The sequence below is a fragment of the Pseudophryne corroboree genome, chromosome 12 (genome assembly GCF_028390025.1).
Source record: "Pseudophryne corroboree isolate aPseCor3 chromosome 12, aPseCor3.hap2, whole genome shotgun sequence".
Classification (NCBI taxonomy): Eukaryota; Metazoa; Chordata; class Amphibia; order Anura; family Myobatrachidae; genus Pseudophryne; species Pseudophryne corroboree.
Genome location: NC_086455.1, coordinates 173490617 through 173516890, shown reverse-complemented (window position 1 = coordinate 173516890; position 26274 = coordinate 173490617). Strand labels below are relative to the sequence as shown.

The 26274-nt window shown below is 52.0% G+C and overlaps 1 protein-coding gene across 5 annotated transcripts in view; it reads right to left on the bottom strand.

Annotated features, from left to right (window-relative positions):
• NRDE2 (NRDE-2, necessary for RNA interference, domain containing) overlaps positions 1-22920 on the bottom strand; it is a 96841-nt gene extending 73921 nt beyond the window's left edge. Inside the window, exons 1-3 of one of the 5 annotated variants that reach the window (XM_063948607.1) lie at positions 22887-22920; positions 7073-7218; positions 1497-1578 (exon numbers count right to left, since the gene is read on the bottom strand). In XM_063948607.1, coding sequence (XP_063804677.1) covers positions 1497-1578; positions 7073-7214 — 224 coding nt within the window. In that variant the 5' untranslated portion in view covers positions 7215-7218; positions 22887-22920. Of the gene's footprint in view, positions 1-1496; positions 1579-3972; positions 4205-7072; positions 7219-18887; positions 19554-22886 lie in introns of those variants that run through there. The other 4 variants (XM_063948604.1, XM_063948603.1, XM_063948605.1 and 1 more) reach the window with 4 other exon arrangements.
• Between the last annotated feature and the right edge of the window lie 3354 nt (positions 22921-26274).

Genomic DNA, 26274 nt, shown 5'->3' with positions numbered 1-26274 from the left:
TTATTTTTGCATGCAGGGTAAATACTAGTGATGAGCGAGGTTCGGTTTTACTCGGTTTTACTCGGTTCTCAAAACGGCATCTTATTGGCTATCCAAAACACGTGACATCCGTGAGCCAATAAGATGCCGTTTGTAAAACCGAGTAAAACCGAGTAAAACCGAATCCGCTCATCACTAGTTACTAAATACTGGATGCTTTTGCATGAAGCCCACAGATGCTGGATAGTTTTGTGACACAGCCATTTAGATCTCAGTTTGGACACGCAGCATGGTTTTATTGGGGTGGTCTTCAGTATGCCGGCTGTCGGGATCCCGGCGCCGGAATCCCGACAGCCGGCATACCGACACTTATTCTCCCTCGTGGGGGTCCACGACCCCCCTAAAGGGAGAATAAAATAGCGTGGCGCGCGTAGCACGCCACCGTGCTCGCAGCGTGGCGAGCCCGCAAGGGGCTCATTTGCGCTTGCCACACTGCTGGTATGCTGGTCGCCGGAAGCCCGACCGCCGGCATACCATACCACACCCGTTTTATTGAGGTGCAAAGTTACTCACGTTTTTGCTTTGCTCCCAGTTCAGAATCAGCCCCTTTGTGATAATCGGACACAGGCCAATGATAGCGCTGAGTAGAAATCCATTCATACAGATGTGTTCTCGCTTATCATTATCGTAGTCACGTTAATCAGCCCTTCTAGTTGCTCCTAGTCGTGAGCGAGATTACCAACGCTGGGCGTCTTTCCGTGCATTTTTCCTCCCGCAAATGCGTCTTATTCACATCGCTATGCGAACAAGACGCACAAGCAGACTACGCCGAGTAAAATGACGAGCCTATATTGTGTGCGCCACTGCTGCTATATCGCAGCCGAAGTCACACACAGTATGTACACACGTCGCATATCACTGTAATCAGCAAAGTCTGCTTGTGCAACTTATTAGCATAGGGATGAGAATAAGACGCATTATCGGGGAATAAGACGCTGGCAGAGTCGCGCGGGACCTGGCTGCTCTCATGCGCCGTGTGTCATTATGTACAGATGCTCGATGAGGAATAACACATCTGTATATTCCAATTACTCTCCATTCTCTCATATTTTATTTGGAACATCGTTCTTTTTGTGCATGTTGTAGAAATGGCCATCGACCACCGATTATTCAAAATCATCGATGGTTTATGAGGTTATCAATCAATGGCGACCATCGATGAATAACTCACCGATGGCCATCCCTAGCGTGTTGTTCTGTTAACGTTAATGTTCCTTTCTAACACGGCCATTAGGAAACTGTCCGTCCACATCACCAGTATTGTACAACGGACGTGAATATGCGGAATGAAGAAGAAACATTTATCTGTATAATAACAGAAGAAGAAAACTTCCTTCTATACATCCTACTATAAGCTATCTCCAGCAACTTGTGACTCTACATATGGCTTTGGCATGCTGGGAGTTGTAGTTCCACATCAGATGGATAGCCTACATGTTTGCTGGTAGATGCGGTACCTGGAGAGAGGCTGCTGTGAGATGTGATGCAGGGAGATGGCGTCTTTCGTGCAGAAACTCTTATTACTCAGCCAGTCCAACTCTGCAGATTGGAGAGATCGTCAGTAAACACGGGATCAGGACAATACCCCTAACCCTTACTCAAGTCCTCCTGCTGCCCCTGTACACAGGATTCCCACACCTGCTGCCCCTGTACACAGGATTCCCACACCTGCTGCCCCTGTACACAGGATTCCCACACCTGCTGCCCCTGTACATAGGATTCCCACACCTGCTGCCCCTGTACACAGGATTCCCACCCCTGCTGCCCCTGTACACAGGATTCCCACACCTGGTACCCCTGTACACAGTATTCCCACACCTGGTACCCCTGTACACAGTATTCCCACCTCTGCTGCCCCTGTACACAGGATTCCCACCCCTGCTGCCCCTGTACACAGGATTCCCACCCCTGCTGCCCCTGTACACAGGATTCCCACCCCTGCTGCCCCTGTACACAGGATTCCCTCCCCTGCTGCCCCTGTACACAGGATTCCCACCCCTGCTGCCCCTGTACACAGGATTCCCACCCCTGCTGCCCCTGTACACAGGATTCCCACCCCTGCTGCCCCTGTACACAGGATTCCCACCCCTGCTGCCCTGTACACAGGATTCCCACACCTGCTACCCCTGTACACAGGATTCCCACACCTGCTACCCCTGTACACAGGATTCCCACACCTGCTGCTCCTGTACACAGTATACCCCCACCTGCTGCCCCTGTACACAGTATACCCCCACCTGCTGCCCCTGTACACAGGATTCCCCCACCTGCTGCCCCTGTACACAGGATTCCCACACCTGCTGCCCCTGTACACAGGATTCCCACACCTGCTGCCCCTGTACAAAGGATTCCCACACCTGCTGCCCCTGTACACAGGATTCCCCCACCTGCTGCTCCTGTACACAGGATTCCCCCACCTGCTGCCCCTGTACACAGTATCCCCACACCTGCTGCCCCTGTACACAGGATTCCCCCACCTGCTGCCCCTGTACACAGTATTCCCCCACCTGCCGCCCCTGTACACAGTATCACCACACCTGGTGCCCCTGTACACAGTATCCCCACACCTGCTGCCCCTGTACACAGTATTCCCACACCTGCTGCCCCTGTACACAGTATCCCCACACCTGGTGCCCCTGTACACAGTATCCCCACACCTGGTGCCCCTGTACACAGTATTCCCACCCCTGCTGCCCCTGTACACAGTATTCCCACACCTGATGCCCCTGTACACAGTATTCCCACACATGCTGCCCCTGTACACAGTATTCCCACACATGCTGCCCCTGTACACAGTATTCCCACACCTGCTGTAACACACCATTAATGCCCACACAACTAGCTACTGCAGCATTTGCTATGTAATGTCACATAGAGGGAGAGAATGAGGCATCACTGTCTGTACCTCGTCCTCCCGTCACTCCTAGGAGTTCACAGGCACTGGCATAGACATGTAGGGGGTCACTGGTAATGGCAGAGGCATGTAGGGGGGGTCACCGGCAATGGCAGAGGCATGTGGGGGGGGTCACTGGTAATGGCAAAGGCATGTGGGGGGGTCACTGGTAATGGCAAAGGCATGTAGGGGGGGGGGGGGTCACTGGTAATGGCAGAGGCATGTAGGGGGGTCACTGGTAATGGCAGAGGCTTGTAGGGGGGGGGGGGGTCACTGGTAATGGCAGAGGCATGCAGGGGGGTCACTGGTAATGGCAGAGGCTTGTAGGGGGGGGTCACCGGCAATGGCGGAGGCATGTGGGGGGGTCAGTCACTGGTAATGCCGGAAGCATGTAGGGGGTCGGTCACTGGTAATGGCGGAGGCATGTAGGGGGGTCGGTCACTGGTAATGGCGGAGGCATGTAGGGGGGTCGGTCACATGTAGGGGGGGTCATTGGTAATGGCAGAGGCATGTAGGGGGGGTCACTGGTAATGGCAGAGGCATGGTCATTGGTAATGGCAGAGGCATGTAGGGGGGGGGGGGTCACTGGTAATGGTTAAGGCATGTAGGGGGTCACTGGTAATGGTGGAGGGGTGTGAGGCACATCAGGCAGGGGTGGAGAGGTGTGAGGCAGGGTGTGAGGTACGTCAGGCAGGGGTGGAGAGGTGTGAGGCACGTCTGGTGGTGTGGAGGGGTGTGAGGAATGTCAGGCAGGGGTGGAGAGGTGTGAGGCACATTAGGCAGGGGTGAAGGGGTGTGAGGCACGACAGACAGGGGTGGAGGGGTGTGAAGCACGTCAGGCAGGGGTGGTGGGGTGTGAAGCACGTCAGGCAGGGGTGGTGGGGTGTGAGGCACGTCTCGCAGGGGTGTGAGGTTAGTTAGGCAGCGGTGGAGAGGTGTGAGGCACGTCAGGCAGAGGTGGAGGGGTGTGAGGCACGTCTGTCAGGGGTGGAGAGGTGTGAGGCACGTCTGGCGGGGGTGCAGGTGCCCCGGGCCGTTACCTGTATGAGCCGGGGCCGCCCCAGCACCGGAGGAACCCGCAAAGGCTGGAAACAGAGCCATGTTTGTACCAAACACGTCGCACACAATGACGTCATACGTATCTTCCGCGAGACTACATCTCCCAGCGAGCATTGCGGCAACAGTGGCCGTTACACACAGGACGTTGTGCCGCAGAGCATTACTGGGAAATGAAGTCTGTGCCATTCGCCGGTATATGTGCCTCAGAGCCACAGTTTGGACCTTGGGGGTAATTCTGAATTGATCGCAGCAAGATCTTTGTTAGCAGTTGGGCAAAACCATGTGCACTGCAGGGGGGGCAGATGTAACATGTGCAGAGAGAGTTAGATTTGGGTGTGGTGTGTTCAATCTGCAATCTAAATTGCAGTGTAAAAATAAAGCAGCCAGTATTTACCCTGCACAGAAACAAAATAACCCCCCCAAATCTAACTCTCTCTGCACATGTTACATCTGCCCCACCTGCAGTGCACATGGTTTTGCCCAACTGCTAACAAATTTCCTGCTGCGATCAACTTGGAATTACCCCCCTTATTCGGGTATGGGTCGTTGGATAGACATGATTTAGGTCGACAGTCATTAGGTCGACCATGGAAGGTCGACATGTACTAGTTCGACAGGTCAAAAGGTCGACATGAGGTTTTTGACTGTTTTTGGTGTCGTCTTCTCCGTAAAGTGACGGGGAACCCAAATTAGTGCACCGTGTCCCCTCGCATGGCTCGCGAGCGTCGGGCAAGGTGCCTCTCTGTGCTCCGCACAAATTACAGTTCCAGTCGTAGTCCACGTGGATCGTTAAGTATGAAAAAATCCCCCCCCCCCAAAAAAAAATATTTTTTAAAACCTCATGTCGACCTTCTGACCTGTCAACCTAGTACATGTCGACCGAATACATGTCGACCTAATGGCATTGTCGACCTTCAGTGGTTGACCTAATGAGTGTCGACCTAACGACCGTAACCCCCCTATTCAGTAAGGATTGCAGGTTCTGCTTCTTAGCATAATCTGCAATCCTTGCAATCGCATGCTGGTGCCGCCTATCGCAGGGCAAGGCCGCCCACGGACTGCGATTACGTGGTTATTACGATCGCGCCACAATTACAGTGTGGTCGCAGAAATTGTGGATGCCTCCTGATGCTATTTTCTCGATCAGAGCTGCTGCGTGTGACGACACAAAGCCGCCACTAAAACGCCGCCAGCTTGTCCCCGTTTCCTCGACACCTCCCGAAAACGCTCGGATGCTGCCATCCACTCGCCCTGTGAACGCTTCTGCATGATCTAATCTCATTAACTGCACACACAGGACGGGACCTGCGCAATTCTCAAAAATTGCGGTCGCATCGTGAGTGCCCTTAGTTACAAATATATAATTATAGATAGAAAGATAGATAGATATGAGATAATGATATATAGATAGATAGATAGATAGATAGATAGATAGATAGATAGATAGATAGATAGATAGAGAGATATGAGACAGAATGATAGATAGATAGATAGATATGAGACAGAATGATAGATAGATAGATAGATAGATAGATAGATAGATAGATAGATAGATAGATAGATAGATAGATAGATTGATATGAGACAGAATGATAGATAGATAGATAGATAGATATGAGATAGATAGATAGATAGATAGATAGATAGATAGATAGATAGATAGATATGAGATATATAGGATAGATAGATAGATAGATAGATAGATAGATAGATAGATAGATAGATAGATAGATAGATAGATAGATAGATAGATAGATAAGGTAGGTAGATATTAGCAGGCAAGTGTGAGAACTTGATAGATAATTATATGACCTGTGTCTGTGCCCCCTGAGCCCCAGACCAGTGTCACTCCCTGCACCCAGCATAGCTAAGTCCATGAATGGAACAGAAGTAGTGACTCCGGTCTTTCATTACACAGCTACAGATAGCGCTTACTGATTCAGGCCGGTGTCTCCAGGGCAGCGGAGAAATGCGTTGTCTCAACATTGTTTTACCATAAATACAGGTAATACGTCATAAATAACAAACAAACTGTTGAACTCAGTATCAAGGTGTTGATATATATATAATATATATATACACAAGATGCAGCTACATGAATAATTAACAAGTGCTGCAGTGTAAGGCTCGCTGTTAATTATTAACATTGAAGCACTTACTTTTCTGGCAGTATTTGGTGGTCAGGGCCAATGTGGTCAGCTGTGAATTTGTAGGAGAGCGAAATGGCTCTCACTTAATGCATATGCCAATGTTTGAAATACATTGGGGATTAACCCCTTGTGTCCCCAAGCTGTATCTGTACTAAGATATGAATGACATATATATATATATATATATATATATATATAATAGAAATCCAGAGGTCTTGGTTACATCCATTTGCAAATGAATAATTAAACCACCAGACCCCGACAAGGCTCCTCTGATGCCTTGTGGCTTCTTCATTCATTTGCAAATGTATGTACCTAAGATCTCTGGATTTCTATTATACATACAGGCCCTCATTCCGAGTTGTTCGCTCGCTAGCTGCTTTTAGCAACATTGCACACGCTAGGCCGCCGCCCTCTGGGAGTGTATCTTAGCACAATAGCGAACGAAAAATTAGCAGAACTGCTACTAAATAATTCTTAGCAGTTTCTGAGTAGCTCCAGACCTACTCACAGATTGCGATCAGCTCAGTCCGTTTAGTTCCTAGTTTGACGTCACAAACACGGCCTGCGTTTGGCCAGCCACTCCCCCGTTTCTCCAGACACTCCCGCGTTTTTCCCTGACACGCTTGCGTTTTTTTGCAAACGCCGGGAAAACGCTGAGTTGCCACCCAGAAACGCCCCTTTCCTGTCAATCATTCACCGAACAGCAGTGCGACTGAAAAGCGCCGCAGAAGCCATAGCAACACTGCTAAGTTTTGTGTTAAATAACGAAGCGCATGCGCCCTGCGAAAATCGGCAACGAGCGAACAACTCGGAATGACCCCCATAGTCCTTCATGTCTTCGTACAGGTACAGCTTGGTGTGCTGGGGGATACCAGGGGTTAACCCCCAAATTATTTCTAGCTTAGACTACCCCTTCCCTTTCACGCACCTGAATTGTATTTTCTAATTGATATGAGCAACTTCCATTCTGTTCTGTTAGTATTCCGATGTTCCCCGAAACAATCCTGATTTCTGCTACTGGAAGCTCTTGAATTGGAATGTTTATTGTTCTTAGACATTGGATTCACCATGTACCTATATAAATATAATTAATGTGAATAGGCCCCTAGCTCAGTTTTACAAGAGATAAACCAATCACACTGTATGTATGTTATATTAGAACCCTCTATTATTGGACTTAGTGAAAGAGCCGCGTTTTGGCAAGAAGCCTTCCTGCGGCTGGCAGATACACGTGCATCAGATGTTGCCAGTAGCCGCTGCTTCTCTCTCTCACTGCGGATAGTTGTTTTTACATAAAGCCCAACTGGCCGCAGGTTATTACAGCAGTGATCTGCCCGCTCTGCCCGGGCACACAATTCCAGCTCTTGCCAGCCTTACCACCCACATGGAGAATGATCTTAGTGTTGAGTCCCGGAGCAGGATTGTTCCACGTGACGCCAGCTATAGACACTGATTGGAGACCTGCCATGTGCCAAGGGCTGGCAGAAGCTACATATCAGCTCTGGCATGAAAAGCGTACCAGTCAGTATTCACGTACGCATCCGGAGCCTGGTGTAACGACATAATCCAACCAGTCACTGGACACGGACAGATTGTATGTATGGAGTGGTTCTGCGGGTGAATGAGTGATGGGCAATAAGCAAAGCTGTAACAGGGCACAGATGCATCCTGCGCCCGCTGTGTGCGCAATGTCATGACTGGTGTTACACAACATGTGCCTCCATGCGGCCTATATAAGCAGAGCTGTAACAGGGCACAGATGCATCCTGCGCCCCCTGTGTATGCAATGTCATGACGTAGCACGCATGACATCATTTTGTCGCATACAGGGGGCTGGGCTGGCAGCACCGGTAAGTGCAGTGCTGACCGTGGCATCCTACGGACGCCCTGATTGGCTGCACAGACTGCAGGGTGCCCGTCTGACGCATCCACAGGGCAGTGATACTGGCTGCAGGGTGCTGTTCCAGTCATGCTGCTATCCAGAAGCAAGCCGCAGCGATGGTGCCGTCCACAGAACCCCTGCGCTTGAGCGGCCGCAGATGTTGCACACCCTCTAGTTACGGCCCCGCCAATAAGAGTTTGATTTAGGGCTGTGTACAGGTCAGCTTTGCCAACTGATCACGCAATGTTTAGCGGCTGCACATGCGACGGAGCCTGCGACACAACTTGGAGCAAATACGGGAGATTTAGAATTGCATGCATCCCAAGCACAGATCCGCGTGCGGCTGGGCGGTTGTAGCTGAGCAGCAGCAGGACGTTAGCGCATAAGGTAAGCGTTCTCTGTGCAAGCTGCAGGCGTGTAGACGGCTATTAAGGGGTAAGCGCATAGGCAATTACAGAGAATAACATTAGAGAGGAGTTTCGGAGGCGTGTCACTGGGATGGGTTCGCAATTTCTGCAATGCGGAGCATGTAGTGGGTGTTCCGTGGGCGTTGCGTTCGCACACTGGGAGTCGTTCCAAGTTGATCATAGCTGTGCTAGTCCGCCCCGCATGTTAGTAACGCCCCCTCCCCCCCCAGAAGTGCAAAAGCATCGCACAGCGGCGATGTTGTTGCATTTCAGGAGTACCTCCCGGCCAGCGCAGCTCCTGCGGCTGGCCGGGAGAACCTCCTCGCTGCCCGGGTTGCAGCGGCTGCGTGTGACGTCACGCAGCCGCCGCGGCCTGTCCCCCCATTGGACCGGCCACACCCCCTAAACGGCGGCTTAACGCAGCCGTCCAGCCCCCTCCTGCCCATCGACCGCCTCTGCCTGTCAATCAGGTAGAGGCGATCGTTAGGCAACGACGGCCTTCAGGTGTCTGGCATGCGCCAGCGCTGTACTGACCCGATCACACCGCTGTGATAAACTGCAGCATGCGATCAGGTCAGAATGACCCCCATTATGCTAAGCGGACAGTATAAATAGCAAACGCGTCAGTCACACAGGCTGAATAACGTCAGAGCTGCCGCAGACTCTGCAAGTACCGATGGCTGGTGAGAAACTATCGATGGTCGGGGTAATAATTGCATCATCACAGCCAGCCGGTGCTGTTCCCACTGATGCAGGGAATGCTGCAAATGACATGTGTTACCGCTTCACAATTTACAGAGTTACACTTTTATTTGTATTACTATGTCATTTTACCACAACACGTCACACAAATAATCACTACACTTTAGTAACAACACTTTGGCGTGTGTGTATTGCTGTTACCCCATCACCCTTAATGCAGGTGCTGCGTTTTATCGCGTACGTTTGAGAAAATGTACGCAATTTTGAGTTTGTTATTTTCCTTGGAATGGGTCTTGACGTCATTTGCGAAGGTGTCATAGTGCGTCGCAGCTGAGATTGTGGGTTTGGCTAAAAGCGCTCGCAATCGGCGCGCTCAATCGCACCTGCAATCTGTGCTGAATCAGGCCTTTACTGTCCAATATTGGGATGCCCTGTGGCTGTTCCCCGGTTGGCAGGCTGCCCTCGGCTCCATCTTTCAATCTGAATGTTTTCCTATTATTCCCACCAATATACGTCTATGAATCTGAATTCCAATTAGCCTGTGGAGAACACAGAAAACAGGAAGCGCGGACTGCGCGCCAGCAAAGGTTATATGTACTAAGAAAGCTGCATTTCCCTTCCCCAGCAGCCAGCTTTCCCGTCCATCTGCCGCTCTGCGCCGCTCACAAAGAGCTTCTTTCTGCAAGTGTATTGATTGCTCAGTGGAAAGGCAAAACCCGGTGCCTTATATAGGCTCTCAGCGGTTTGCGTGACATTAATAGCAACGCGGGGCTGATGACAGTGACACTGCGTTCCTGGCGGCCTGGCAACGCATATGTTGTCCCTGGGCCCCAGCACCTGGTGACGTCCCTGGGCCCCAGCACCTGGCGACCTCCCTGGGCCCCAGCACCTGGTGACTTTCCTGGGGCACAGCACCTGGCGACCTCCCTGGGCCCCAGCACCTGGCGACCTCCCTGGGGCACAGCACCTGGCGACCTCCCTGGGCCCCAGCACCTGGCAACCTCCCTGGGGCACAGCACCTGGTGACTTTCCTGGGCACAGTACCTGGCGACCTCCCTGGGGCACAGCACCTGGCGACCTCCCTGGGCCCCAGCACCTGGCGACCTCCCTGGGGCACAGCACCTGGCGACCTTCCTGGGGCACAGCACCTGACGACCTCCCTGGGGAACAGCACCTGGCGACCTCCCTGGGGCACAGCACCTGGCGACCTCCCTGGGCCCCAGCACCTGGCGACCTCCCTGGGGCACAGCACCTGACGACCTCCCTGGGGAACAGCACCTGGCGACCTCCCTGGGGCACAGCACCTGGCGACCTCGCTGGGCCACAGCACCTGGCGACCTCCCTGGGGCACAGCACCTGGCGACCTCCCTGGGGCACAGCACCTGGCGACCTCCCTGGGGCACAGCACCTGGCGACGACCCTGGGGCACAGCACCTGGTGACCTCCCTGGGGCACAGCACCTGGCGACCTCCCTGGGGCACAGCACCTGGCGACCTCCCTGGGCCCCAGCACCTGGTGACCTCCCTGGGCCCCAGCACCTGGCGACCTCCCTGGGGCACAGCACCTGGTGACCTCCCTGGGCCCCAGCACCTGGTGACCTCCCTGGGCCCCAGCACCTGGTGACCTCCCTGGGGCACAGCACCTGGTGACCTTCCTGGGCCCCAGCACCTGGTGACCTCCCTGGGCCCCAGCACCTGGCGACCTCCCTGGGCCCCAGCACCTGTCGACATCCCTGGGCCCCAGCACCTAGCGTCGTCCCTGGGCCCCAGCACCTGGTGACCTCCCTGGGCCCCAGCACCTGGCGACATCCCTGGGCCCCAGCACCTAGCGTTGTCCCTGGGCCCCAGCACCTGGCGACATCCCTGGGCCCCAGCACCTAGCGTCGTCCCTGGGCCCCAGCACCTGGCGACCTCCCTGGGCCCCAGCACCTGGCGACGTCCCTGGGCCCCAGCACCTGGTGACCTCCCTGGGCCCCAGCACCTGGCGACATCCCTGGGCCCCAGCACCTGGTGACCTCCCTGGGCCCCAGCACCTGTCGACCTCCCTGGATATTTCCTAAAATACAAATGGTCACATGTGCAAAAAAGTGAAAGAATGGCATAGCGAAAAAGAGAATTACATAATGGCCTCCCAACATTTTGTGTAGCATACACATAGAAAATAACATTGAACGGATTTCACCATTAACTTCTTGTCGTGCGATCACATTTGAATAATGTGTCTCTTTGTCATTGGAATCCGTAATCATTTACAGTATTATAGATAACTTTACAATATACTGACCTTTTAATATAACTACCATGTACCTGCAAGGGTAGCACTAGCCAATCAGTGCACTGATCATAAAGCTTATCTTCCCTAGCTGCAATCAGGGTTATATGGCAGCATTGCACTTTGGCTATTCCGGCAATATCTTGGCTAATTATTGCACTTGTGTACAGTTTTCACGTTTCGTGCAAAAAACAGAGAGACAAACCCAAACAAACACAAATACGTGATCATTTCATTACTACATTCTCAGGTACCACCGACCGACGCATTTCACTGCTGAATGTTTTCAGGTAACACAAACCAACACGTTTCACTGCTGAATATTTTCAGGTAACACCGACCTACACGTTTCACTGCTGAATATTTTCAGGTAACATATACGAACGCGTTTCACTGGTGAATGTTTTCAGGTAACAAAGACCAACACGTTTCACTGCTGAAAGTTTTCAGGTAACACCTACCGACACGTTTCACTGCTGAATGTTTTCAGGTAACACCTACCGACACGTTTCACTGCTGAATGTTTTCAGGTAACACCGACCAACACGTTTCACTGCTGAATGTTTTCAGGTAACACCGACCAACACGTTTCACTGCTGAATATTTTCACGTAACATAGACCAACGCATTTCACTGCTGAATGTTTTCCAGTAACACCGACCAACACGTTTTAATGCTGAATGTTTTCAGGTAACAACGACCGATGCGTTTCACTGCTGAATGTTTTCAGGTAACATAGACCAACACGTTTCACTGCTAAATGTTTTCAGGTAACACAGACCAACACGTTTCACTGCTGAATGTTTTCAGGTAAGACAGACTGACGTGTTTTACTGCAGAATGTTTTCAGGTAACACAGACTGATGCGTTTCACTGCTGAACAATAAAGGCCGTCTGCAAAATAAGTGATATTCTTGTATTTATTCATGATGAAATATTAACATCTATGTCACAACCACATGGCAAAGATGTGACGTGTGAGACAAATCACTACTTTAGGGTGACGTATCAAACCTTCTAAAAAGAGGAGAAGAGGGCCTGTGGAGAAGTTGCCCATAGCAACCAACCTATTTCTACCTCTCATTTATGAGGTTCATTCTGTAAAATTCTAGGTAAAAGTTGATGATTGCTACTAGTCCACTCTTTAGATGGTTTGATACATCTCCCCATAGACATATCAAACCATCCCCCCATGGCAGGATACCAGCGCGTTCCACTGTCAGGACGATCAGGATGCCGGCTGTCGGTATCCCATGCGGCGTCGGTATGTAGATCCGGGAACGCTTACTCCTTCAGCATCCCGTCCGTCGGGAACTGCTTCCCCGGTCACAGGCTATACCAGTGCACTGAAAAAGGCAACAGAGGAGCAGTGATCACATACTGGGGACGCCATGCCTTGAGCCCACGTTAATACACTCCAACCTCTCAATAAGGCAGATATTATGGCAGGTTCTGGAAGAGGGCCAGGGCACAGCAGTGGGGCCACATCTGAATGGATCCCGGTACTGTCTGCTGATGCAGTGGGGCCCAGAGTTCAGCACCGGCTGCAGGTTCAATGGTGGTTTCCACCGCTGCCCTTTGGGCCCAATGGCAACAAGTTGCTCAACTGCAAGTTTATGTAAATGCCCATGTGCTCATCTGTGCGGCCTCCAATGCGCACACCTGTGCGGCCTCCCCTTCGCACACCTGTGCGGCCTCCACTGCGCATACCTGTGTGGCCTCCCCTGCGCACACCTGTGCGGCCTCCACTGCGCACACCTGTGCGGCCTCCCCTGCACACATATGTGCGGCCTCCACTGCGCACACCTGTGCGGCCTCCACTGCGCACACCTGTGCGGCCTCCACTGCGCACACCTGTGCGGCCTCCCCTGCGCACACCTGTGTGTCCTCCACTGCGCACATCTGTGTGGCTTCCACTGCGCACATCTGTGCGGCCTCCCCTTCGCACACCCGTGCAGCCTCCACTGCGCACACCTGTGCAGCCTCCCCTGTGCTCACCTGTGTGGCAGAATGTGTAAGGTCTGTCAGCAGCTGTACACACTGTGACACAGATTGGTGCGTCCTGTGGCAGGTGATGTCTCCGTGAGACCACGGCCTCCTGTGCGTCTTGGAATGCAGTCGCTATCCCAGGCAGGCCCGCTCCTGTAACACACCCACTGAACGGACCATTTGTGTTTGCACTACTCACCACTGCGCGGGAACACTCGTCACTTTTCCACCATATGTCTGATACTGTCTGTCCCTATTGCAGCCGTGGCTTTCTGGGGGTTATTCAGAGATGGACGCAGAGCTTACTTCCGCAGCCAGATCTGCGTCCATCTCCTCACATGCTGGGAATCGCCCAGGACCGGGCAAGGCCGCCCAGCGTGTGTGTGGCGCCACCGCACGATGCATCCGCACTTTAATTGCGGATGCATCGATTTAAGGTCGAGCTTTGCCTGTGCAGTCTGGCTGTGCTGCCAGGCGGTTCAGCGCCATTTGTTTTCCTTGGTGCAGCTGCGTGTGACATCACGCAGCTGCCCCGAAAATGCTCCCAACACGCCCCCACAACACCGTGTCACCACCCACGCAACGTCTGCCGATGTGAATCATATTTGTGGACGCATTCTTTGGGGATGCGCTGGTAATGTGATTAACCATGCAGGCGTGATGCGGCTGCTGCGTGTGTGCAGTTTGCCGATGTTCAGCAAACTGTGATGTGGCCGCATTAGGGGTCAACTCTGAATAAGGCCTTTTATATAATGGGGGCTTTTTGGAAGTCTGGCGGTGAATACACAAAGGGATTCTGAACGGCCAACAGGAGCCTAAAGACTTTATACTGTGCTTATAATGGAGACTACTGTGTAGGCCTAGGGGGCCACTGAGAGTAGCCCTGGGCCCCTGCTGCAGGTTTGGCTCTATCCCCACGTCCGCCCCCTACAGGCTCTTCTGTATAAGTACCTGCAGGATGGACTTTATCGATGCTTTCCAAACTTCATTGTCATAACTAATTTGTTTCCTGACTTCAGATCAGCCGCCACCGCCATGGGTGCCTTCTCCACCATGACCACAATGGAGTTATTGTTTCTCAGTCGCTGCAAGGACCGGGGACAATAGGTTATTGTTGCAGTAGCTGGAGAACATATTGGAACGTTGTGACTCTTTCCTCTTTGGACACCAGACTGCGCGAGGCTATGAACGGCAGATCCATAGGAGCCAACTATTAATATGAATATGGTCGCCAGATAATGCCATGCCTAGGCACGGGCAGTGCTTGGGGCAGCACAGATATCGGGGGGGCACTGAAACACCCTCAGAACTGGCACCTGTGACTAGATCCCGGCCTGTCCTGCCATGAGAGATCACTGCAGCCGGCTCTGGCGTGTGATTGGTGACCTTGGCGTGGCCAGAGGGGTCCAGCAGTGATTTGGTGAATGGGGACTCGCAGGCACGTGGGCATCGCAGGGTAACCCACCAGAGGGTACTTCCAAGTACTAACTCCGCTGGGAACAGTGTCACCATTGTGCCATACGTTCTGTAACACTACTGGTATTCTTACCAGGGACCAGTTATCCCGAATTCAGGCACAGACAGTCCCACTTGTTACAGTCACACTATCCTGCCCGTGTTCTGAGCCACGCGTCCCATACAGGTCCAGTCACAGTCTGCCACCCACTTCCCTCCCTGTAACCCAATACACGGGGCACGGTGCCACGTAGGGACCTCATACTGCAACCCTACTCTCTGCCATCCAACCAGTAATCACATGTAATGTCATTTTGCATCTCTTTCATTTTAACAGCAATAATATGCCCTAAGTACAAATTAAAATGTGAATTGTCTCAGAAAGCTGATTTACCGACACAGGGCCTGGTTCCGATTATCAAACGAATGCCGACGCAGCTGCATTTTTTCAGGCCATGGAGCTGGGAAACCGCGCATGTGAAGCTGCACCCAGACATGAATATATACAGACACCCACCCAGCGGTTCATTTGCCGTCATCTGATAATCACTCGGCTGCGTATATATATGGGCTCCACGTATAAATCGGAATCAAGCTCTTAATCTGAGTAATAAAAATAAAAAAGAGATTATGGAAGTTTCAGCATGCGGATCCAGGAGAAGAAAATGTCGCAGGATGGTTGTAAATATGGTACAAAATTAGAACATTTCCTTGCTACAGTCACACTTACTAAGAATTTTATAGTAAATATCTAGGAATTGGTTACACTTGATAATTCTGATTATACTGCGCACTTGCCACTAGAGGTCAGCCTCGCCCACTCTGATTATACTGCGCACTTGCCACTAGAGGTCAGCCTCACCCACTCTCATTATACTGCCCACTTGCCACTAGAGGTCAGCCTCACCCACTCTCATTATACTGCACGCTTGCCACTAGAGGTCAGCCTCGCCCACTCTGATTATACTGCACGCTTGCCACTAGAGGTCAGCCTCGCCCACTCTGATTATACTGCACGCTTGCCACTAGAGGTCAGCCTCGCCCACTGATTATACTGCACGCTTGCCACTAGAGGTCAGCCTCGCACACTCTGATTATACTGTGCGCTTGCCACTAAAGGTGAGCCTCGCCTACTCTGATTATACTGCGCACTTGCCACTAGAGGTCAGCCTCGCCCACTCTGTGATTATACTGCGCGCTTGCCACTAGAGGTCAGCCTCGCCCACTCTGATTATATTGCACACTTGCCACAAGAGGTCAGCCTCGCCCATTCTGATTATACTGCACGCTTGCCACTAGAGGTCAGCCTCACGCACTCGGATTATACTGCGCGCTTGCCACTAGAGGTCAGCCTCGCCCATTCTGATTATACTGCGCTCTTGCCACTAGAGGTCAGCCTCGCACACTGTGATTTTACTGCACACTTGCCACTAGAGATCAGCCTCGCCCATTCTGATTATACTGTGCGCTTGTCACTAGAGGTCAGCCTCGCGCACTCGGATTATACTGCGCGCTTGCCACTAGAGGTCAGCCTCGCCCATTCTGATTATACTGCGCTCTTGCCACTAGAGGTCAGCCTCGCACACTGTGATTTTACTGCACACTTGCCACTAGAGGTCAGCCTCGCCCATTCTGATTATACTGTGCGCTTGTCACTAGAGGTCAGCCTCGCTCATTCTGGGTTATACGGCACGCTTGCCACTAGAGGTCTGCCTCGCCCATTCTGGGTTGCTAGTTTAGAGACGTACGCTCTAATGGTTGGATGCAGGGGAACGATTTTTTTTGCTACTTCGGATGCGTCTGTTGTACCGTGAATGCGTCCCGTTTGTGTCTGTACAGAGTTGCGGTTTCAGAAGCAGAGAATTGAGAATGTAGTGGGCATTCCTGGGCAGTGACAGGTGGCATAGCACACACACGGACATGTTCCTTCTTATGGGCATGTTATGGCGTGACAGTGAAAGCGGCTACGTGCACAGACGCTTAACTGCTCACATAGGAGGCCATACACAGATGTAGATACTGCGCCTGCGATGGGGCTGGTGCAATGGTGCGCCTACTGACGCTGTAAGCGGGCATCTCAGTCCTTGCACGTGCAGACACCAGGGAAGGACTTTGCAACAGCATCTGCATGTAGTCGCAGACGTGCGCCCGCCAGTAGACGCAGACACGGAGTAAAATATTTAGGCCTTAAGGCTCAAACCAATTAAATGCAAGGGGGAAAGAATTCGTCATCCGAACTCGCACCCCTTGAGGCCAGAATACAGCCCGAATGCGCTATAAAACACTCGCAGCCCTATCGGCTTTTGTGCGAGTTGGGGCAGCCATAAAGGGCAGCTGTTATGCGCTGACTCGCAGTGCGTGGAAACTTACATTTAATTGGATTGACCCCTTAATATTATTCTTAGAATAATCAAACCAGAGCAACCAATCGTATAACAGTTTTTATGAGTCTGAAGGTGCATACTTCAATCTGGTTGGCCAGTATCGTTGCTTCAGACCAAATTGATCCTAAGTCACTGTGAGTGTGGACTCAAGGCAATCGATATTATTGATGAATAAACATCTATACCAGGGTCAGTGACACGTCAGTAATTACTAAGAAATACTAAATTTCATCAAACACAGGGAGACTTTATCATACTGACCTTTGTAACTCACATAACAAATACAGTAAGACCTCACTCTTGTGTTTGTCCTGTATGTTTCATCAATGACTTTATATCATGCACTTGACTATTTTTGCAGCCATTAGATATGATGTACACTGCAACTGTGTTGTACATAACGGGCAACTGATTATACAATCACATAAGGAGCCAAAGACAATTTCCGGGTCCTGCGGCATGAGGGACGGCGACAGGCTCTGCTTAAAAAATTGAGGCGTGTTACGCCTATTTAGAGGATGGGAAGAGGCCAGGGATCTCTGTCGTTGGACAGAGATTTCCTGGCCTCTGCAAGGGGCAGCTTGCATGGCACCATGTGTTCCGCAAGCCATCCGACGGTGGGTGCTTTGATCCGCTGCTAATTGAATTTCCCCTTACGGGGTTATTCAGAGATGAACACAGATCAGTGCATACACAGCCAGATCTGCGTTCATCTCTGTAAATGCTGAGGGCCGCCTAACACATGGCAAGGCCGCCCAGCATGTGAGGCTGCCCACCCCGATGCATCCGCATACTAATTGCAAACGCATCGGAACTAAGGTTGACCCCTCGCAAAGCAGCCTGTCTGCGCTGTCAGGCAGTCGGCAGCCATTTATTTGTTCAGAGTGGCTGTGTGTGATGAGCCCAGCATGCCAGGAAATCACTAGGAACACAGGCCAAGATATTGCCGGAAATAAGGCGTATGTGTAGAAAACTGACGCAATGCTGGAGACCCTGTAATTTTCTGTAAATGCGCTGGCGTCATTCCTCAGGGCGTAGGGGCTACCCGGAAAATTGCACACAGGCTCTCACCTGACTTAGGACACCTCTGCCAGAATGAATCCCTGTTGTTACGGGTCACTTCAGAAATTGTGACAGAGAGATCTTATTGGGACGCAATTGTTGCAACTTTTGAACATGCAAAATATAAAACATGTTGTTGATATGAAATGCGTATCTCGCCCTTTCCGGCCTGGCGCTGCCCTTCGTGCAAGGAACTCGGCAGATAGGAGGCATGGCTAGGAGCGGTGACACAGTGGTGTCCGGCAGGGCCCTGGTGACCACTTGCAGATTTGTGAATGAGGCATAGCGGAGAGACGCTGCACTGCAGAGGTCACTTCAGGTCAGAAGCAGCAACCCCACTCGCTGCAGCTCACATTTCGGCTGACAGGACAGGTTTTCTAGGACGCTCCGGCCATTTATAGGAAGCACTACAGCTCAAGTGCCTGCACACTTCTGTCTGACACCGGCCTGCATGCTTAGGATGACTGACCCAGAGTGTGGCGTGGATAAGGACTCATTCACATATATGCACTGGGCAATGGATACAAATGCATGAAAACTAACGTGCAATTAAAAGACATTTTGCCACTGCGCTGTGCCGGCAAACATTACCCGGAGTGTCCTCTGGGTGCTCCAGGGGCTACACAGACGTCTGGAGGCTCCGGTCGGCGCTGCAGCATACTGTAGATACTGGCTGCAGGGCACCGCTCTAGGCACCCTGCTAGCCAGATGCAGGGCCCTTGGGGCAGTGGCATGCCTCCCACGGAGCTCTGTACGGCGGCCCTGTATTTTGTCATGTGTTTTTCCCTGTACAATCTATTGCATTTATATAGCGCACACATATTTCACAGAGCTGTACAGAGAATACTTGGCCAATGGAGATTACAATCTATATTCCTACACATCACTAGTGCGCAAATATCCTTTAGAGCATGTTAGTGGTGCATAGTTCCCCTGTGCAATGGGCGTTACCCTTGGTAGTGCTTGTTACTAGTGAGCAGTTCCCTCATGCAGTGTACCTAGTGTGCAATTCTACTTTGTAGCGTGTTCACTAGTGAGCAGTTCCCCCATGCAGTGTCACTAGTGTGCAGTTCCACTTTGAAGTGTGTTCACGTGAGCAGTTCTCTTATACAGTGTCACTAGTGTGCTGTTCCCCCATGCAGTGTCACTAGTGACTAGTGTGCAGTTCTACTTTGTAGCGTGTTCACTAGTGAGCAGTTCCCCAATGCAGTGTGTAACTAGTGTGCAGTTCCACTTCCTAGCGTGTTCACTAGTGAGCAGTTCCCCCATGCAGTGTAGCTAGTATGCAGTTCCACTTTCTAGCGTGTTCACTAGTGAGCAGTGTGTGTCACTAGTATGCAGTTCCCCATTGCAGTGTGTCACTAGTAAGTGGTTCCCCGTCGCAGTGCGTGGTTCCCCGTTGTAGTGCGTGTCACTGGTACGTGGTTCCCAGTTGCAGTGCGTGTCACTAGTGTGTGGTTCCCCGTTGCAGTGCGTGTCCCTAGTGCGTGGTTCCCCGTTGCAGTGAGTGTCACTAGTGCGTGGTTCCCGTGTAGTGTGAGTCACTAGCACGTGGTTCCCCTGTATAGTGCGTGTCACTAGTACGTGGTTCCTCTGTGTAATGCGTGTCACTAGTGCGTGATTCCCCTGTGTAATGCGTGTCACTAGTGTGTGGTTCCCGTGTAGTGTGCGACACTAGCACGTGGTTCCCCTGTATAGTGTGTGTCACTAGTGCGTGGTTCCCCTGTATAGTGTGTGTCACTAGTACGTGGTTCCCCAGTGTAATGAGTGTCACTAGTGCATGGTTCCCCTGTGTAATGCATGTCACTAGTACGTGGTTTTCCTGTGTAATGCGTGTCACTAGTGCGTGGTTCCCCTGTGTAGTGTGTCACTCGTACGTGGTTCCCCTGCGTAGTGCGTGTCACTAGTACGTGGTTCCCCTGTGTAATGTGTGTCACTAGTGCGTGGTTCCCCTGTGTAATGCGTGTCACTAGCATGTGGTTCCCCTGTGTAATGCGTGTCACTAGCACGTGGTTCCCCTGTGTAGTGTGTGTCACTAGTACGTGGTTCCCCTATGTAATGCGTGTCACTACTGTGTGGTTCCCCTGTGTAATGCGTGTCTCTAGTGCGTGGTTCCCCTGTGTAATGCGTGTCACTAGTGCGTGGTTCCCGTGTAGTGCGTGTCACTAGCACGTGGTTCCCCTGTGTAGTGCGTGTCACTAGTACGTAGTTCCCCTGTGTAATGCGTGTCACTAGTGCGTGGTTCCCGTGTAATGCATGTCACTAGTGCGTGGTTCCCGTGTAATGCGTGTCACTAACACGTGGTTCCCGTGTAGTGCGTGTCACTAGTACGTGGTTCCCGTGTGATGCGTGTCACTTGCACGTGGTTCCCCTGTGTAATGTGTGTCACTAGCACGTGGTTCCCCTGTGTAGTGCGTGTCACTAGCACGTGGTTCCCCTGTATAGTGCGTGTCACCAGTGCGTGGTTCCCCTGTGTAATGCGTGTCACTAGCATGTGGTTCCCCTGTGTAATGCGTGTCACTAGCACGTGGTTCCCGTGTAGTGTGTGTCACTAGTACGTGGTTCCCCTATGTAATGCGTGTCACTACTGCGTGGTTCCCCTGTGTAATGCGTGTCTCTAGTGCGTGGTTCCCCTGTGTAATGCGTGTCACTAGTGCGTGGTTCCCGTGTAGTGCGTGTCACTAGCACGTGGCTCCCCTGTGTAGTGCGTGTCACTAGTACGTTGTTCCCCTGTGTAATGCGTGTCACTAGTGCGTGGTTCCCCTGTATAGTGCATGTCACTAGTACGTGGTTCCCCTGTGTAATGCGTGTCACTAGTGCGTGATTCCCCTGTGTAGTGCGTGTCACTAGTACGTGGTTCCCGTGTAGTGTGTGTCACTGGTACGTGGTTCCCCAGTGTAATGCGTGTCACTAGTGCATGGTTCCCGTGTAGTGCGTGTCACTAGTGCGTGGTTCCCGTGTAGTGCGTGTCACTAGTACGTGGTTCCCCTGTGTAGTGTGTGTCACTAGTGCATGGTTCCCCTGTGTAGTGCGTGTCACTAGTACGTGGTTCCCCTGTGTAGTGCGTGTCACTAGTGCATGGTTCCCTTGTGTAGTGTGTGTCACTAGTACGTGGTTCCCCAGTGTAATGCGTGTCACTAGTGCATGGTTCCCGTGTAGTGCGTGTCACTAGTGCGTGGTTCCCATGTAGTGCGTGTCACTAGTACGTGGTTCCCCTGTGTAGTGTGTGTCACTAGTGCATGGTTCCCGTGTAGTGCGTGTCACTAGTACGTGGTTCCCGTGTAGTGTGTGTCACTAGTACGTGGTTCCCCAGTGTAATGCGTGTCACTAGTGCGTGGTTCCCGTGTAGTGCGTGTCACTAGTACGTGGTTCCCCTGTGTAGTGCGTGTCACTAGTGTGTGGTTCCCCTGTGTAGTGCGTGTCACTAGTACGTGGTTCCCCTGTGTAGCGCGTGTCACTAGTGCATGGTTCCCTTGTGTAGTGTGTGTCACTAGTACGTGGTTCCCCAGTGTAATGCGTGTCACTAGTGCATGGTTCCCGTGTAGTGCGTGTCACTAGTGCGTGGTTCCCGTGTAGTGCGTGTCACTAGTACGTGGTTCCCCTGTGTAGTGTGTGTCACTAGTGCATGGTTCCCCTGTGTAGTGCGTTTCACTAGTATGTGGTTCCCCTGTGTAGTGCGTGTCACTAGTGCATGGTTCCCTTGTGTAGTGTGTGTCACTAGTACGTGGTTCCCCAGTGTAATGCGTGTCACTAGTGCATGGTTCACGTGTAGTGCGTGTCACTAGTGCGTGGTTCCCGTGTAGTGCGTGTCACTAGTACGTGGTTCCCCTGTGTAGTGTGTGTCACTAGTGCGTGGTTCCCCTGTGTAGTGCGTGTCACTAGTGCGTGGTTCCCCTGTGTAGTGCGTGTCACTAGTGCGTGGTTCCCGTGTAGTGCGTGTCACTAGTACGTGGTTCCCCTGTGTAGTGTGTCACTAGTGCATGGTTCCCCTGTGTAGTGCGTGTCACTAGTACGTGGTTCCCCTGTGTAGTGCGTGTCACTAGTGCATGGTTCCCTTGTGTAGTGTGTGTCACTAGTACGTGGTTCCCCAGTGTAATGCGTGTCACTAGTGCATGGTTCCCGTGTAGTGTGTGTCACTAGTGCATGGTTCCCCTGTGTAGTGCGTGTCACTAGTACGTGGTTCCCCTGTGTAGTGCGTGTCACTAGTGCATGGTTCCCTTGTGTAGTGTGTGTCACTAGTACGTGGTTCCCCAGTGTAATGCGTGTCACTAGTGCATGGTTCCCGTGTAGTGCGTGTCACTAGTGCGTGGTTCCCATGTAGTGCGTGTCACTAGTACGTGGTTCCCCTGTGTAGTGTGTGTCACTAGTGCGTGGTTCCCCTGTGTAGTGCGTGTCACTAGTGCGTGGTTCCCCTGTGTAGTGTGTGTCACTAGTGCATGGTTCCCCTGTGTAATGTGTGTCACTGGATGGTAAGATCAGACACTGGGAACAGCAGCAGGATTCCAGCAGCAGCCACATGAGTGTATATAATGGACATGGAGTATACTAGCAGCCGCCCCTGTGTGTGACTGTGTGAGGCGAGCACTGTACCTGGCCAGACACACACTCACACCTCACACTCATTCCTTCACACGCGCGCACGCGTACACGCACTCAGAGAGAGCACGCCGCTGCCACCACAGCATGACGCATTGCAGGGACAGCGCGTCCAATGGTAACAGCCGTCTCTGCTGGGGAACCATTGCAGGGTGCTGCCGTCCAATAGGCACACTCCTCACAAAGCGCACCGCCCAACGCCTCACATACCAGCGTGTAACCCTGCGCCTGGAAATATAGTCCCTGCCTGAGTGAGGAGGCGGAGGCTGAACTCAGTCCGTGCTGTCAGTCAGAGCCTGGGATGGGCGGGGCCTCGTTACCCGCTGCTGCTGTGTGTGTGTGTCAGGGAGGTGGGCGGAGTCCTGCGGACCCTGTGTGTGACTGCCACCCATGGCCCATGTATTACTGTGCAGTGTCTACTGACCACTGCGCACACTGTGCTGCTGCCTGTCTGACTGTGCAACACGACACGTGTCAGCCACCACACGCTATAGCTGCGGTGTATATACATATAGCTATCTATATATACTCTCTCTATGTATATAAATGTGAAAGCCCTCACTCATACCTCCCAACATGACCCTCTCCATGAGGGAGAAAATGCTCTGTTCCTGGACTCTCCTGGTAATGTATGATTGCCATCACCTGTGGTGAGCCAGGTAATTGATAAGAAAGGTGTTTCACCACAGGTGATGGCAATCATACATTACCAGGAAAGTCCAGGAACAGAGCATTTTCTCCCTCATGGAGAGGGACAGGTGCCTCACTCACTCACTGTCACTGACTGACTCACTCACTGTCACTCACTCACTGACTGACTGACTCACTCACTGTCACTCACTGACTGACTCAGTTACTCACTGACTCACTGTCACTCACTCACTGTCACTCACTGACTCACTGTCACTCACTGCCTGACTCACTGTCACTCATCACTAATTCACTCCCCGATATGTCAGGAAGATGAAATGTAACACGGGGATTCTTCAGGTGGGAAACAGGAAAACAACGTAATTAGAATGTTAATAAACCTCCCCTAAGGGGATAAAAAGGGGGTGACATAATGACGTCATTACTGATGCGTGGCTTGCGTTGCGAGAACGATAACGCCCAAACGGACAATCGGATCAGAATGTGGATTACACCTCCAGTGTGCAGAATTTAATAAGCGACAGAAATGCTCCTGTCACTTGTTACCGTATCTGCTGCGGGTGCTCCTGGGTAACGCCAAGAACCAGGGATTCATATTTACTTACATTAAGACGTCTCACATTTACATCTCTATAGATTTACCAAATTACTAACACTCATTTATATGTACAACCGTGACACTCAGAAACTCCCATGTGAAAAACGGGTAGAACAGCTAAATATATATATATAATCTATATATATATATATATATATATATATATATAGTCACTGCTGCGCTCCACGCCAGAGAGAAGTGATCCAGTGACCAAGCACAAATACCCTTTCACAATTCCGGGAGAAGAAGTTCTACCCAGTAATTTGCCAATTAACACGGGTCCTTTTTCTGTGTGAAAGGGTCAACCCAGATTGAAATTCCCGGGAATTTACCAGGCTCGTATACCCGGGAATTTACCAGGCTCGTAGACCCGGGAATTTACCAGGCTCTGAGACCCGGGAATTTACCAGGCTCGTAGACCCGGGAATTTACCAGGCTCGGAGACCCGGGAATTTACCAGGCTCGTAGACCCGGGAATTTACCAGGCTCGGAGACCCGGGAATTTACCAGGCTCTGAGACCCGGGTTGACCCTTTCACACAGATGACATTCCCATGTAGATCCACAAATTACTGGGTAGAAATTCTTGAGCTGATAATTTGCGTGTCTGTGTGACGGGGTCAGGCAGGGATCGGCAACACGACCCGGCACTCAAGTGGGACTATCAGACATTTCCGTCTGAAACGGGTATAAGTGGTAGCGAGTATTCCTGGTGCCAGGGGGTAAAACAGCTACTGTAGCAATGATAAGTCACATTATAGCTCCCAGTACCTGGCACACACGCAGCGGAGACCATTATACCTCCCAGCACCAGGCACACACGCAGCGGAGACCATTATACCTCCCAGTACCTGGCACACACGCAGCTGAGACCATTATACTCCTGGCACCCACGCAGCGGAGACCATTATACCTCCCAGTACCTGGCACACACGCAGCTGAGACCATTATACTCCTGGCACCCACGCAGCGGAGACCATTATACCTCCCAGTACCTGGCACACACGCAGCTGAGACCATTATACTCCTGGCACCCACGCAGCGGAGACCATTATACCTCCCAGTACCTGGCACACACGCAGCTGAGACCATTATACTCCTGGCACCCACGCAGCGGAGACCATTATACCTCCCAGTACCTGGCACGCAAACATCACAGACCATTATACCTCCCAGTACCTGGCACACACGCAGCTGAGACCATTATACTCCTGGCACCCACGCAGCGGAGACCATTATACCTCCCAGTACCTGGCACGCATGCAGCTGAGACCATTATACTCCTGGCACCCACGCAGCGGAGACCATTATAGCTCCCAGTACCTGGCACACACACAGCGGAGACCATTATACCTCCCAGTACCTGGCACACACGCAGCGGAGACCATTATACCTCCCAGTACCTGGCACACACGCAGCGGAGACCATTATACCTCCCAGTACCTGGCACACACGCAGCGGAGACCATTATACCTCCCAGTACCTGGCACGCATGCAGCGGAGACCATTATACCTCCCAGTACCTGGCACACACGCAGCGGAGATCATTATACCTCCCAGTACCTGGCACACACGCAGCGGAGACCATTATACCTCCCAGTACCTGGCACACACGCAGCGGAGACCATTATACCTCCCAGTACCTGGCACACACGCAGCGGAGACCATTATACCTCCCAATACCTGGCACACACGCAGCTGAGACCATTATACCTCCCAGTACCTGGCACGCATGCAGCGGAGACCATTATACCTCCCAGTACCTGGCACACACGCAGCGGAGACCATTATACCTCCCAGTACCTGGCACACACGCAGCTGAGACCATTATACCTCCCAGTACCTGGCACACACGCAGCGGAGACCATTATACCTCCCAGTACCTAGCACGCATGCAGCGGAGACCATTATACCTCCCAGTACCTGGCACACACGCAGCGGAGACCATTATACCTCCCAGTACCTGGCACACACGCAGCTGAGACCATTATACCTCCCAGTACCTGGCACGCATGCAGCGGAGACCATTATACCTCCCAGTACCTGGCACACACGCAGCTGAGACCATTATAGCTCCTGGCATGCATGCAGCGGAGATCATTATAGCTCCCAGTACCTGGCACGCATGCAGCGG